The following is a 14,172-nucleotide window of genomic DNA, read 5'->3' as shown; positions in this document are numbered from 1 at the left end:
CATGTCAGTGTTGGCCGACAATGCCCTGCTCTTACACATTTGCTCTTCCTCACTTTTCCTGAGCTCCCTGACTACTGCTGGGCCCACAGAATATGCTCAGTACAAGCTTGAGGAGTGACCCCTGCTGCAGCCTTTCCAGGAAGATGGCCTGGGGCAGCTCTGCCTTCTGTGCACTATTCTGTGGAAGAGATGATGACTCTATAGGAGAAAGGTCAGTTGGCCATTCTCTTACCCGATCTGTTGTGGCTGCTGGTGGCAAAGTTGCTGAGAGTGACAGCATCCGCAGGGAAGCCTCCAACTGCTGGGGAGGCAAAAAGAAGTTGGGCACCACAATGGGCTCTGGGCTACGATGGCAGTTAAGGGACAAAAATACCTAGAAGTCCACCCCCCTTGCAGTGGAGGCCAGTATCTCCACTGACCATTCACTCTGCCCCCACTCATGTTTTTCCCTCAATTAATCTTGTCCATAAATTCTTTGCTCAGCTAGCTCCCTCTGACTGGAAGGCTTGCCCACTCCTAACACATACAAGTTCTTTATGGATCGGTTCAAACCTGCCTCCTCTAGGAAGCCTTCTCTTAATCTTAGCCCACAGGATCCCTCCTTCCTCACAACCTAGAGCAGTTTGCAACACATGAGAATGCTTAATTTTTCAGTCTGATACAATTATTTTCTTCAATCTTCCCTAAATTTCTCAATGGCAGAGACAGTTTCCTTCTGTTACCTCTACTTCCTGAAAGCCCCTCAGGAGGTTGGCAGGTAGTAGGCATTGACTGATTCTTGCCTAAGGGCCTGCTGGTTAGAAAAAGACCTATTAGCAGTCAGTCAGACAATGTGGGGATGGGCATGTGGCTCCAGGAGGCAGTGCCTTAGGCTGCATTTAGGTGCCCTGCACCGAAGGAGGGCCTGTTTGCCTGTGTTCTCTGCTCACATCCAGAAATGTGAGCTCTGCATCAGGGGCTGTCCATGACAGGACATGTCCTCACGTCAGGCACCAGTACAGCTGGTCCGATCTGGATGCAAGCCCTAGAAGGCAGGTACTGTATCGTATCTTGCACTTCTCCACCATATCTTCTTGAGGTACTCAGTGCTGTGTTGAGCATGTGGTGTTCCACATATTCTCATTATTTTTTGAATCAAATAACTGATTCAGTTTAGTTGAACTCTGAAGGGGGTAAAGAGGGAACTATTTTGATGTTCCAATTTTTTGTTTCTGTTTAATAAGCTAAGTGTGGTTCTCACTCCAATTTGCTTACCACCTTTTCTATTTTATCATCGTTCTTCTACACTAGACTCTACACTCCAAGAAGGCAGAGATGATCTTTTTCATAACCATATTCCTGTCACCTAGCATAGTACCTGGGAGACAGTAAGTACTCAATAAATACCTTGTGAATGAATGAAATGCATTGATTTCTTGCTTTGGTTCAAGTCCCTGATTTTTCCGTAGAGAGGTGGGGAGGAATGGAGATCCCAAAGGGAAAGACCTTTTGACCTCAGGCCTTCTGCAGAGGCCCAGGTGAGGTAGGGTCTATTTGCTGTTGCTGAAACTGCTGGGGCCTGCCTGCCAGCCAGCCGATGCTGTGGGGAAGAAGGAACTTTGCTGTGAGGTGGCAGGGCTGGCTCTGTGCTTTAGGGTCCTGTCCCAACAGCCACTTTCTCCCACCAACTTCATTTTATTACACGTTTTTTTGAAAAAGGGTCTCACTTCCATCATTCAGGCTGGAGTGCAGTGGTGTGATCATGGCTCACTGTAGCCTTGACCTTCTGGGCTCAGGTAATTCCTCTACTTCAGCCTCCAGAGTAGCTGGGATTATAGGTGCATGCTACCACGCCTGGCTAATTTCTGTATTTTTAGTAGAGATGGAATTTCACCATGTTACCCAGACTGGTCTTGAACTCCTGACCTCAAGTGATCCTCCCACCTTGGCCTCCCAAAGTGCTGGGATTACAGACATGAACCACTATGTCTGGCCTCATGAACTTTTAAGTTCCTGTTCCTCAGTCATAAAAATGTTCAAGTTTCCCATTTAGGGGAAAAAAACCAAACAAACCCCTGACCTTGCATTGTCTTCTAGTTGCCACCCAGCTCTCTGTCACTTACTAGATGGATAACTTCAGGAAAGTTCATTTTTTGTGCCTCAATTTCTCCATTTTAAAATGTATTAGTACTTATTGTTTTGAGGGTTAAATGAATTTATAAATGTCAAGTGTTTAGAATGGTGCCTAGCATAGTGAGCACTTAATAAATGTCAGCTATTCTTATCTCCTCAGTTTATGTGAAAAAGTTGCCTGTTCTCACTGTCCTCACCATTTAGCTCCTTTGACTAATGAAGTTTGGCTTCCATTCTCACCAATGCAAGGTCCTCCTTAACAATAAAACCAGTGATACATGTCAGCCACATTCTCCTGGACCTACGTGCAGCATCAGTGTTGACCACCACGTCCTGAAACTCTGCAGCATCGGCTCCCATGGCACCTCTCTTTGCTGCTTCTCCCACCTCCCGACCAGCTCTCCTCACCTCCTTTGTGGGCATGCCCTGTCCTGCTTCTCCTTTGCACACTGAAGATGCTCAGAGTCTGCCTCTGTGTGTTTGGTTCCCCCTTCCCAGGCTGTTCTTGCTGCCCTCATCGATTCCCAGAGATGCCTCCCTTTATGGCTGAGCTCAGCCCTCAACTCCAGGCCTGCATCTCCTCCTGGATGTCCTACAGGCACATGCCGCAAAGGGCAACCTGCATCATCTCCCAAACCCGTCTATGTGCTGTTTCCTATCCAGTAAATGGTATCACCTGCCTGGTAACTTGTGACAGAAACCTCTAATTATTATTTCCTTTGTCTCATCCCCTGCCCCTCTATCTAATCCTCTCAGATCTGTTCCCCTCCTTTTCATCATAAAGCAGTCTATACTTCAGGTCAGACTTTCTTCATCTCTTTTAGTATTGCAAGTGTCCTACCTAGCCTCCTCGCTTCTAGTCTTCCCTTTCTTAACCTGCCCTCTGTAAGGCATTGGGTGACTTCTTTTCTCATATGTACATCTGACCATACCACACTCTTGCTTAACAGTGGACACTATCCATGTACCAGGTATCGTGCTAGGCATTTTACATGATTATTTTCATTTTCACAACAACCCAGTAAGTACTACTATCACCTCCATTTTCCAGATGAGGAAAGTGAAGTTTCTTTGCTTTAGAATAGAGTCCAAGTACCTCAGCCAGGCATAGAAGTCCTTTAAGATCCAGGCCCTGCCTCACCTTGCACCATCCCCTCATCCCTGGACTCTAGCCACAGTGAACTACTGCCCACAGGCAGCCTCCTTCACCCAGTGAGGCCTCTGCACATACAGTTTGTCCTGACTAGAACTTTTCCTTGTCTCTATTGCACAATGCCTATTCATCTTTAAGGCCTGGCTCTCCTGTCTCTCTTACTGGGATGGCTCCAAGTAGAGTTAGGGCAGCTCCCTCCTCACGCTCCCTTGCGTTCTGTCCAAGTCTCATCACAGTACTTGGCACAATAAACTGTCAGTATCTATCTATTTGACCGTCTCCTATCTCATAATGGGAACTTCTCAAGGTAAGGTCTCATTCAAATCTGTCCTTGGCACCCAGCACAGGGCCTGGCACGATTTATTTTTGAAAGAATAGTCAGGAAGGCCTAAGTTAAAGCAGCGCTTAGGGTCTGGACACATATGGCAGCTCCTCCACCGGCCATATTCTGAGCACAATTAATACTGACTGCAAAGGCAGCAACATCAGGGTCCAGGATCCAGGATAGGCAAGGTCAGGGAGAACTGCACATGAGGAGGTCTATTTTCAATGCTCAGACTCCAGCCATTGCATGCTTTAATCCTTTCCTGAGCCCACTCTCCCACCCCTAGGTTTTTCTCTGATCTGCATCAAGAATCATACTGTGTGGTATGTACAAATGTTTCCACTCATCTGGTTTTCTCAACAATGTTGTGAAACTGTGATAGTTCAATCCAATCTATACTGACAAATCCCTTCTCTGGGTAGTGCTAGGTCCTGAGGATGCAGAAAAAGACAAGGTCCCTGACTTGGGGAGCTTATAGTTTGGTGGGTAAGGGATTTCCGCCTCCATTTTATAGGTGAAGAAACGGGCTCATAAAGATTAAACTATATGTCTATAATCACAAAAATCATTTTGTGGGTCTAGAAGGGTCAAAAAGTCAGGCTCCCTGACTTCTAGTAGAGGAAGATTTCTAGTCTAGTAAAGCAGCCTGCTTCACCTGCCAGCCACACAATATTCCCTGCTTGTTGGGATAGCAGGTGAGCTGATCTAATCAGTTGGTTAGGCCACAGGTGTGAAGGCTGTAGATGGTCCTAAGTGGTTTCCTTTCCCCATAACATGCCAGTCTGTGTTTAAAAGGAGGGAGTAGGGAATGTCAGGTGCCCCCTGTTCCCATCAACAGTACCTTACTGGGGCCTTGGGAAAGTCCATCTCCATGGTGCCTGCTTAGCTCCATCACTTGGTTTTTAAAAAAAATTTAATCTGGCAAGGCATGGTGGCTCAAATGCTCTACTTGCAGCATTTTGAGAGGCTGAGGCAGGAGGATTGCTTGAGGCCAGGAGTTTGAGACCAGCCTGGGTAACACAGCAAAACCCCAACTCTTAAAAAAAATTAGCTGGGTGTGATGGTGCATACCTAGTAGTTCTAGCTACTTGCAAGGCTGAGGTGGGAGGATCACCGGACCACAGGAATCTGAGGCTGCAGTGAGGTATGATAATCCCACTGCACTCCAGCTTGGGTGACAGAACAAACTGTCTCTTAAAAAAGAAAAAGTAGGCAAGTCACGATAACTGAGCATCAGTTTCCTTATATAAGCAAAATAGAGATGATACCTACCTAAAAGACTTGTGATCACTAAATGAAAAATGTGCATAAAGTGCTCAATGGCAGTGATCTACTTTCCTCTTTCTCTAGCCCCTCTGCTTCTCTTTCAATTGAGATAAATAGTCTCATTCCTTAGATGCTGAGCCTTGCCTTCAGGTGGTAAAATATCCAACAGGTGAATTGGATAAATCAGGGTAGGCTAGGCTAATGTGCTACCAATGCCTAAACCCAGTTCAAGGCATTATGTTTCTGAGGGCTGGTGTTAATGGTAAAACTGTAGCACCTGTCATGCAGGTGGGGTCTTCTGAAGGAATGGTCTTCCCATGCCCCCCAGTGCATTCCATGAGGGTGGCCACTTGCTCACACTCACACTAGGCTAGCCTTAGCACCAGCATCCAAACCACTTGTGGGAAATGCCAAAGGATACAGTAGGAGGCTATGCTTTGTGGATGTCTCTGATCCAGTTGTCACTTGCCTCTGCCTGATGTCAGAGGAGTCGATGGGTGGTCCCTTATGTTTTTTCCTTCTGCTCTGGGAGGCTAGGTTTAGTGGCAACTTCTTGAAGCTATCAGCAGAGTCACTGAGCTCACTGGTAGCAGCTTCATTCTCGGCAGGGGCCTCTGACTTGGGCTCCTTGTTCTGATCTGCCTGTGGTGAACTCCATCCAACAAATGTCCTGCTCTGTTGGGCTCCTGAGAGTGTCGGGCATGGGATGGGCTCAGGGTTGGCTGAGGCAGACTCGCCACTAATCTTGGCCTTAGAGGCCTCACCCTCACAAGCAACAAGACTTTGGCTAGGAGAACCCTCCCTAGGCAGGTGGGAGTTGATAGTCCTTTCTGGGCTGGAAAGAAAGCTACTTTTGACCGTAAGCTCTTCTTTGTAGAAAGGCCCTGGAGAAGGACAAGAGGGGCCTTCCCTCTGTACCTCGTCAGGCTGAGGGCTGATGACGTCACTTGTGTCTGATATGAAACTAGACCAAGGGCTAGTTTTGTCTGTCACCGTGGTGATCTCATTTAAGGTCCTGGGCTCAATGATATCTTCTTCATAGTCTTCATCACTGTAGGCTGGGCCTGCCTCAGTGTCTTCACTGCTCTGCATCCTTGTAATGGGTACTGTATGCCTCAGGGACTCATGGAGCATTCTTCCTCCATTTGAAGTCTCTTCAAGAGGAGGGGGTGGTGGGGAATCTGTGCCCTTATCTGGAGCTCTTGCCAGTGGCTCATCTGGCATTGTGCATTGTTCTTGCAGTGCCTCTGTGTCCCGAGCATCTGGGAGGGTGGTGGCCTTGTTGTTTCTACTCCTGGCTCGGTGAGAACTCAAAGCCGCTTGGGAATCCCTGGTGATAGTCTGCAGATCTGAACAGCAACACATATCACTCTCATTACAAGGTAGGGCCACAGACCCCTCAAATTTCCCACACTAGCCTCTAGCTTCAGAAGCACTCTGGCAATCAGACTTTGAACAAGCCATAAAGAAAATTAGTCCACCCAAGATTCAGTGAGACTATATTCAAGGCAGTACAATTTTTAGTACTTTATTCTAATATCAGAGGACCAGAATCTAATCTATAGTTGTGGATACATCTGTGGAAATGCTTTCAGAGACTATCTGCTCATGCTCAGGAATCCTTAGGAGCTGGGAGTTCTGGTGGGCATGTTCACGCTTCCAGTTACTTCAGTAACTACCTATATTAAAAATCAAAATGAGAATCCACTTATTTACCTATTTGATGACAGTTATTAAAACTACCGATTTTACTTGGAAAATAAAAGCAAGGAAATATCTATCACCCACATGATAAGGCAGGGAAGATTTACAGAGAAAATAGAAGCAGCAGGGTATGTTGGAAAGAGCACAGGCTTTGGAGCCAGTCAATCCTGGGTTCAAATCTCCGTTGTCACTTGTTAACTTTGTGATCACAAGCAGACTATCCTCTCTGAGCCTGTTTATCTGTACAGTGTAATCAACACCATCCACTTCATAAGGTTACAGTAGAGAATACACGAAAGAAATGGGCATACACTGTGTGGTGAATATACAACCACTTAATAAATAGAAGCTACTAGTCATCTCAAATTATTTTTGGGATGAAATAGGAGTGAATAAATTAATAAACAGACCTAGTAAATGATACATGTTTGCAAGATAATTTGAGACAAGAAAATTAGGAACTGAAGGCAAATTTGATTCCTGGGAAATAGGGGTCACATCTCCCTCACAGCACCTAACACAGGGCTCATTCTACAGGAGGTGCTGGCGTTTAATATTATACATTGATGATTTTCAGGCCTCAAAGGAATGGGTAGATATATGAAAATGGAACATTACTACCTGTAAATAGGAATAGGCACTGGGAAGCATGTTTAGTTGATCCCAATCCTTTGGCCTGAGCATGCTTTCTGTCTCAGAGCAGTCTTCTTGTTTTTTATAAACCTGCCCAGCCTTCAAGGCTTCAAGGCATGTTCTATTGGATCTCCTTCAGGAAGCCTTTGCAGATTCATGAGTTCAATAAGATTGCTATATGGCTTTGTTCTATAAGGAAGCACTTAAGAATACGATGCTGTGTAATCGTATGTTTACCCCCTCAGACTGTGAGCTTCCTTATAAGCCTTCACTTGCACAGGAGTTTATGTTATGCTTTTAAACATACTATCTTGTTTAATTTTCAGCTAATCATATGAGATCAGTAATTATAAATAAGCAACTTGAGTTTCAGAGAATTTAAGTGGCTTGTCCAGAGCAGGGAGTAGTATGTAGCTACTCAGAATTTGGGACTCCAAGTCTTATCAGGAAGCTTCTCAGGGCATGAACCATATGTCTGAATCATGTTGTATCGCTAGGGCCCAGCCTAGTATATAGCTCTGGCTTAAAAAAAAACCCACTTGGTAACACTCTCTCAAGTTTCACTCATATCCATCTGTCTGATGGCTTTGTAAAAGAAGCGCACTGAGGCATAATGGAGGCAGGGGCAGGCTTTTGCTATTTTTTTTTTTTTTTGAATGGTTTCCCCGATCTAATCATCTTTCTCTTTTTAAATTCATTCTCCTTGTGAAAACCAGTTCTCATTCAGTCGTCTGCTTGCTGAGAACTTCCCATTTCTTCCAGGATAAATATTAGGCCCCACAGCTTCAATTCTTCTTCTTCCTTTTTTTTTTTTTGAGTCAGAGTATCATTCTGTTGCTCAGGCCAGGGTACAGTGGAGCAATCTCGGCTCACTGCAACCTCCGTCCCCTGGGTTCAAGTGATTCTCGTGTCTCAGACTCCCAAGTAGCTGGGATTATAGATGCGCACCACCACGCACAGCTAATTTTTTTATTTTTAGTAGAGACGGGGTTTTGCCATGTTGGCCAGGCTGGTTTCGAACTCCTGACCTCAAGTGATCCACCCACTTTGGCCTCTCAAAGTGCTGGGATTACAGGTGTGAGCCACCGTGCCTGGCCACAATTCCCCTCTCTCTCCTCTTTTAATATGCCCCTTTGTAAAGATTCCCCTATTTGTTTCCACCTCTACTCCAAACAAGCCTTCATCTCTTCTGCTGTCATACTTTCTTTGTGAGAGGATTTTTCTTTGGTTGACTATAGAATATAAGCTTGATGAAGGGAGATAATGCCTGTCACATCCACCACTGTATCTTCCTGGGACAAATAATAGAATAGTGCCTGGCACAGATGGTGCTCAATAAACACTTGACTGAAAATATCCAAGCAAGTGGAAGTCAAACACAGAGCATTTATCTGAGGCCATGGATACAAACAGGTTAGGTATCTGGAAGAAGAGGACAGAAAGAAGGTTTGTACTTAGTGTCAATCATGGTGTTTTTCTCTCCCTTTAGACAAAGAAAATTGAAATTCTTCATCCCTGTGGAGAATCTATGCATTTTGCTTGAGCAAAAACAAGTGAGGTCTAAGGATGCTGACCTAGTTGATTTCCCAGTGTTCCCTGAAGTTTGCCTGATAAAGATTTCTAGGTCATGACCCTGGATCCTGATTCAGAAGGATGGAGCAGGACCCAGGAATCTCTATTTCACAGTAACTGCCCTGGGTGATTCTTGTGCTCAGGCAGGTTGGCCAATACTTGCTCTAGAGCAGTCTCAGTCTTGTCCACACACTAGAACTACCTGGGGAGTTAGAAACAATACTGATGCCTGCTGGGTTCCACCTCAGAGATTCTGTTGACCTACAGTACAGCCTGGGCACAGGGTTTTTTAAAAGTCCCTCAATAATTCCAATACACAGCTAAAGTGAGAACCACTGCTCCAAAGGGGTTTTTCAAAGGGTGGACTATGAACCCCTAACATCCAGAATCATCTAGGGTGCTTGTAAAAAGTGCAGACTTCTGGGCTCTGATAATTAGAATTTTAAATATGCTTGTTGTTTATTATTTTCTCAGAGAGTGGCACAAGTTCAAGAACTGCTATTGAGGAACCACTCATCTAATCTACCCCACTCTTTTCCTGGCTGGGGAACCTGAAGTCCAAGAAGGGAAAGGACATGTTCAGAGTCAGACTCTAAGTCTGTACCAGAAGCCCATCAAGGACCTGGGTCAGTCCAATGCTCTTTCCATTGCCCCATGTTGCTGTGCCATATTATTATGTCCCTCCTTTTCAAAAGCAAGATGGTTAAAAAAAAAAAAAAAAAAGGGAAGAGGGTGAAAACAACTGGTCTGTATTGGTCATAGGGGCTTGTCCAAAGGAAAACATTCAAATGCTTTTCGAATTAGCACCTAGTGACCATAACTTCTCAATAAGAAAGGATCTGAACCATACCCGTGATTAAGGAGCTGACTTGCAACACCAGGTTATTGGATTTTTCCAGGATACACTGGCTCCCAGGGTCTAGGCTGCTGGCACCTGGCTCAAGATGGTCCCTACAGCTCTCCTGGTGCTGTGAGATGGCCGTTTGAGTTTGAGGGCTGAGGGGTAGGAAAGGCTTGGTGAGCTTCTGGCTGAAGTACCTCTGGATCTGATCAAGCTCACTCAGATTCTTCCTATAAACAAAAGGGGGAGAAGAAGACAAAAGGGTAATTCATGGAGATTATGAACATCTTTTATGTCCCCTGAACACTACCGCTTGAGCCAAAGCCTTAATACCTCTCACTTGCTCTATTAATATACTAAGGCCCTCTCTCTCCAATCCACCAACTTATCCTTCACTCTTCTGACTGCAATCCTGCTACTGGGGACAACTTTCTCCCCATTTTGTCTGTCTAATGCAATTCCTCATATGATGTCCAGCAAAAATGCCACTTCCTCAGAAAGGAACCATTCTTGACCATCATTCCAGTCCTTATTTCTCTTTACTTTGACAGAACAAAGCCCTACTCTGTGCTAACACTGTCCTTTGCTACCTCATAACCATTCCTAATCCTTCAGGCAAGCAACTTCTAAAAAGCCTTCCCTGACTCTCTTAATTAGTTTAGGGGCTCCTCTTCTGTGCTCCATAGTTCTTTCTGCACTCTTCCATCACATCACTCATTTATTTCACATCTACTTCCCCTGATATACGGTGAGCTCTGGGCTGATTCCTTCACGTCTACTGCACCCAGCATAGTGCTTGGCACAAAACAAAAGAATGTTGAATGGATAAAAAGGACATAAATAAATGATTTGAAAAATCTGTTTAAAAGCCTTTAATAGGGCTGCATTCTTACCATTCTCCAATAAGAAACCTTCACTTGCATAGGATTTTATGTTTATGCTTTTAAACATACTATCTTGTTTAATTTTCAGCTAATCATATGAGATCAGTAATTATAAATAAGCAACTTGAGTTTCAGAGAATTTAAGTGGCTTGTCCAGAGCAGGGAGTAGTATGTAGCTACTCAGAATTTGGGACTCCAAGTCTTATGCTTTTTCCATATGAGATGGGCTCTATTCCAGCTGGGTTCGTTTCTTCCTCATACTTCTGCTGATACTGGAACCTGAGTTCAAGTAACTCCCTGCTCTATTTCTATTCCATTCAACTTTTAAGGTTGCAGCTCACATTTCTTTTTAAAGTCCATTATCCCAAATCGTTGGACCACCTGTCCCTTAAACACCCTCACACTCATCATTTCACACGTCAAACCTTTTCTTAGATTTTCCCTTAATTGTCTCATTACATGTTAGTTTGGTTTCCCTAAGTAGGCCATGGGCATCTCGGAATAGAAGATGTATCTCAAATTTCTCTGCTTCCTTAGTACACTCAATGTGCCTGGTACAATCAACACAACATGGACACTAAATACCTGTGACATGAACTGAAAGTCCTTCTATCCTTTTGTTAGAAACAGTCTGCGTGTCTTAGAGGAAAATCCAAATGAGAGGACAAAGTTAATCCTTATTCTATCACTAGAGGCCAAGACTCAAGTCACAGTGGTGTGTACCAAATCACTTAGGTGTCTATATTGTGGTATATGCCACATGGATAAACATCTGCAGGAGGAACATGCAAATAAATGTAACTTGGTGGGGGGTAGCTTTGAGAAATATGCAAACCTACTGGTCTTGTTAGACCAGTGTAGAACCATGTAGAACCATGGCATATCAACCTACGAACACCAAGCTGTAATTTGCTCATCTGTGAAACACAGGTTTATTAATACTTGCTCTGAAGGCCTGAAATGATAGCTATGATTCAAATGCAGCACTGTTAAAGGGCTCTCTGAATCTAAGGAGGTAATGCAAATTGATCTTACCATGTTTCACGCCCATTTGGTAAAGAATCCCTCTAGATAGTAGTTCTGAAAGCCTAGTTCTAGGACCAGCTATGGCAGCATCACCTGAGCCTGTTAGAAATGCAGAGTCTCAAGCCTTATCCTAGACCTACTGAATCAGGAACTGTGTGGATAGGTCTTAACAATCAGTGCTGTAATAAGCCCTTCATGGGATTCTGATATACATTAAATTTTGAGAACTACTGTCCTAGTGCAGTGGTTTTCAAGCTGGCAATATTGTTCCCCAGACACTGGCAATGTCTGGAGACATTTTGGGTTGTCACAAGTCAACCCAAAGAGAGGGGTGCTATTGTATGTAGTTGGTAGAGGCCAGGGATGCAGCTAAACATCATATAATGCACAGAACTGACCCTCAAAACAAAATATCTGGCCAGAATATCAACAGTGCCAAGGTTGAGAGAAACTACTCGAAGGTGAAGGGGTTTTTTTTTTCAAGTGGGTTCCAAATAGGTTATGTGATGACCCAATAAAATACAACCAAATTGTCAATAATTTCACTTAAATAGCCTACAACCTCTAGCATTTTACTAATCTGAAATAAGAATCTGAACATATTACTTCTTTGTAAAATAAGTTTGGGCAGTTTCCCATAATCTATAACAGAAGTCCCAACCTCTGGGCTGTGGACCGGTACTGGTTTGTGGCCTATTAGGAACTGGGCTGCACAGCAGGAGGTGAGCGGGGGCAAGTGAGCGTTACCCCGGAGCTCTGCCTCCTGTCAGATCAGCAGCGGCATTAGATTCTCATAGGAGCGCAAACCCTATTGTGAACTGCTCATGTGAGGGATCTAGGCTGTGCGCTCCTTATGAGCATCTAAATAATGACTGATGATGGGAGGTGCAAGAGTTTCATCTGGAAAGCATTCCCCACCCCCCAACCCCACCCTGCCCCATCTGTGGAAAAATGATCTTTCACAAAACCAGCGTCTGGTGCCAAAAAGCTTGGGGTCTGCTGGTCTATAGCACTATTAATCAAGGTTTAACTTGTGTCATTAACCAAAAAGATTTTGTCGATGTTTCTTTTCTGAGTTTGCATTATAAAATCAAAGAATAGGTTTTTTTTTTTCCCCCAAATATAAAGTCTTTTGGACGGGCGCCATGGCTCACGCCTGTAATCCCAGCACTTTGGGATCACGAGGTCAGGAGTTTGAGACCAGCCTGGCCAACATAGTGAAACCCCATCTCTACTAAAAATACAAAAAATTAGCTGGGTGTGGTTATGGGGACCTGTAATCCCAGCTACTTGGGAGGCTGAGGCAGAAGAATCGCTTGAACCCAGGAGGCAGAGGCTGCAGTGAGCCAAGATTGCACCACTGCACTCCAGCATGGGTGACGGAGTGAGACCCCATCTCAAGAAAAACAAAAACAAAAACAAAAACAAAAAAAGCTGGGAGCCGCAGTGGCTCAGGCCTGTTGTCCTGGTGAATAAGGAGGTAAGCAAGGTCAGGTGTTGGAGCCCATTTAAGGCCCTTCATGATCTGACTCTTAAAAACCTCACCTTGCTTCTTGCATCTTATGCTCAGCTTTTTCCTACATGCACTGCTGGCATTTCCCCAAACTTGACTTGCCCCTGAGCCTTGACATAACTTCTTTCTGCACAAAATGTCCTTCAAAGACCACTTCAAATGTGACTTCTTTAAATCTTTCCAGGAACAATCCAGAATATTAGGCATTCCCCTGTCTACTCTTGGCCAGGAAAACTGCAGCTCTTACTAACCTGCATTATAATTATTTGGCAACATGGCTATCTCCTCCACTGAGATGGGCAGAGCAAGGACTGGAGGTCAAGTCTATCTGACTCTGAAGCCACGTCCTTTCCACTGTGCCACGCTTTTCATTAGACAAGCGAGGAGCTGATATAGCTGATCTATCATCGCCCTTTCAATTCTTACAGCGATTCTCTGACTCAGGTGCTAACTAAACTAAGAAAGGAACAGAAAAGAGTTAACAGGACAGAGGCTGGTCTGGAAGAAGTCAATGGTTGTGAGGATAAAGACTGTGGGCAGGACGAAGCTTTGTAAGTTCTAAAGAGAGTGGGAGGCTGTATAGATGTGAGGGTGGTTATTATGAAGTTTTGGTGAATAACCTGAAGCTCCTGCATTTACAGCTGGATCAGTAACAGAGCCCTTGAAGGAATGAAAGGTCCCAAGCTGATACAGATTCATCTATGAGGAATCCCATGAGGCTCCACGGTCCAACCTGATACTAACATGCAAAAGAGCACTCTACTAATGTTCCTAGGGCCGTGGCAGGTGATGGAAAAGCAGTAATGCACATTGCCATTTCTCATTCACCTTGTGCCCCACTATGGTTTCCTGCATCTTTTCTCCGCAGAGCCTCACCTGAGAGAAGTCAGAATGGAGGTTTGGGAGGACAAAGGTGATGTGGTCAGTTTGTCATCACATGGCAAGAGTGCTTCTCCCTGAAGATGCAGGGATTCATGAAACCGGCGAATGTTCTGCACATGCTCTTCATGGCGTGATGCTTGGTTTCTTGTGGTGCCACTTCTGCCACCAAAAAAAAAAAAAAAAAAGGGAGCAAAATAAATTCCCAATCAATGAGAACACTGCTAGCGTGACAATAAACAAATCATTATCCTGAAATGGAAC

The 14,172-nt window shown here is 44.6% G+C and overlaps 1 protein-coding gene across 2 annotated transcripts in view; it reads right to left on the bottom strand.

Annotated features, from left to right (window-relative positions):
• Positions 1 to 14,172, bottom strand: part of C2CD3 (C2 calcium-dependent domain containing 3) — a 190,128-nt gene that overhangs the window by 17,955 nt on the left and 158,001 nt on the right. The window contains exons 29-32 of one of the 2 annotated variants that reach the window (XM_011996184.1): positions 13,906 to 14,070; positions 9,616 to 9,836; positions 5,278 to 6,205; positions 233 to 344 (exon numbers count right to left, since the gene is read on the bottom strand). In XM_011996184.1, coding sequence (XP_011851574.1) covers positions 233 to 344; positions 5,278 to 6,205; positions 9,616 to 9,836; positions 13,906 to 14,070 — 1,426 coding nt within the window. Of the gene's footprint in view, positions 1 to 232; positions 345 to 5,277; positions 6,206 to 6,361; positions 6,536 to 9,615; positions 9,837 to 13,905; positions 14,071 to 14,172 lie in introns of those variants that run through there. The other variant, XM_011996185.1, reaches the window with a different exon arrangement.

This window comes from Mandrillus leucophaeus, unplaced genomic scaffold (assembly GCF_000951045.1).
Source record: "Mandrillus leucophaeus isolate KB7577 unplaced genomic scaffold, Mleu.le_1.0 Scaffold504, whole genome shotgun sequence".
NCBI lineage: Eukaryota > Metazoa > Chordata > Mammalia > Primates > Cercopithecidae > Mandrillus > Mandrillus leucophaeus.
This window is presented reverse-complemented; position numbering and strand designations above follow the sequence as displayed.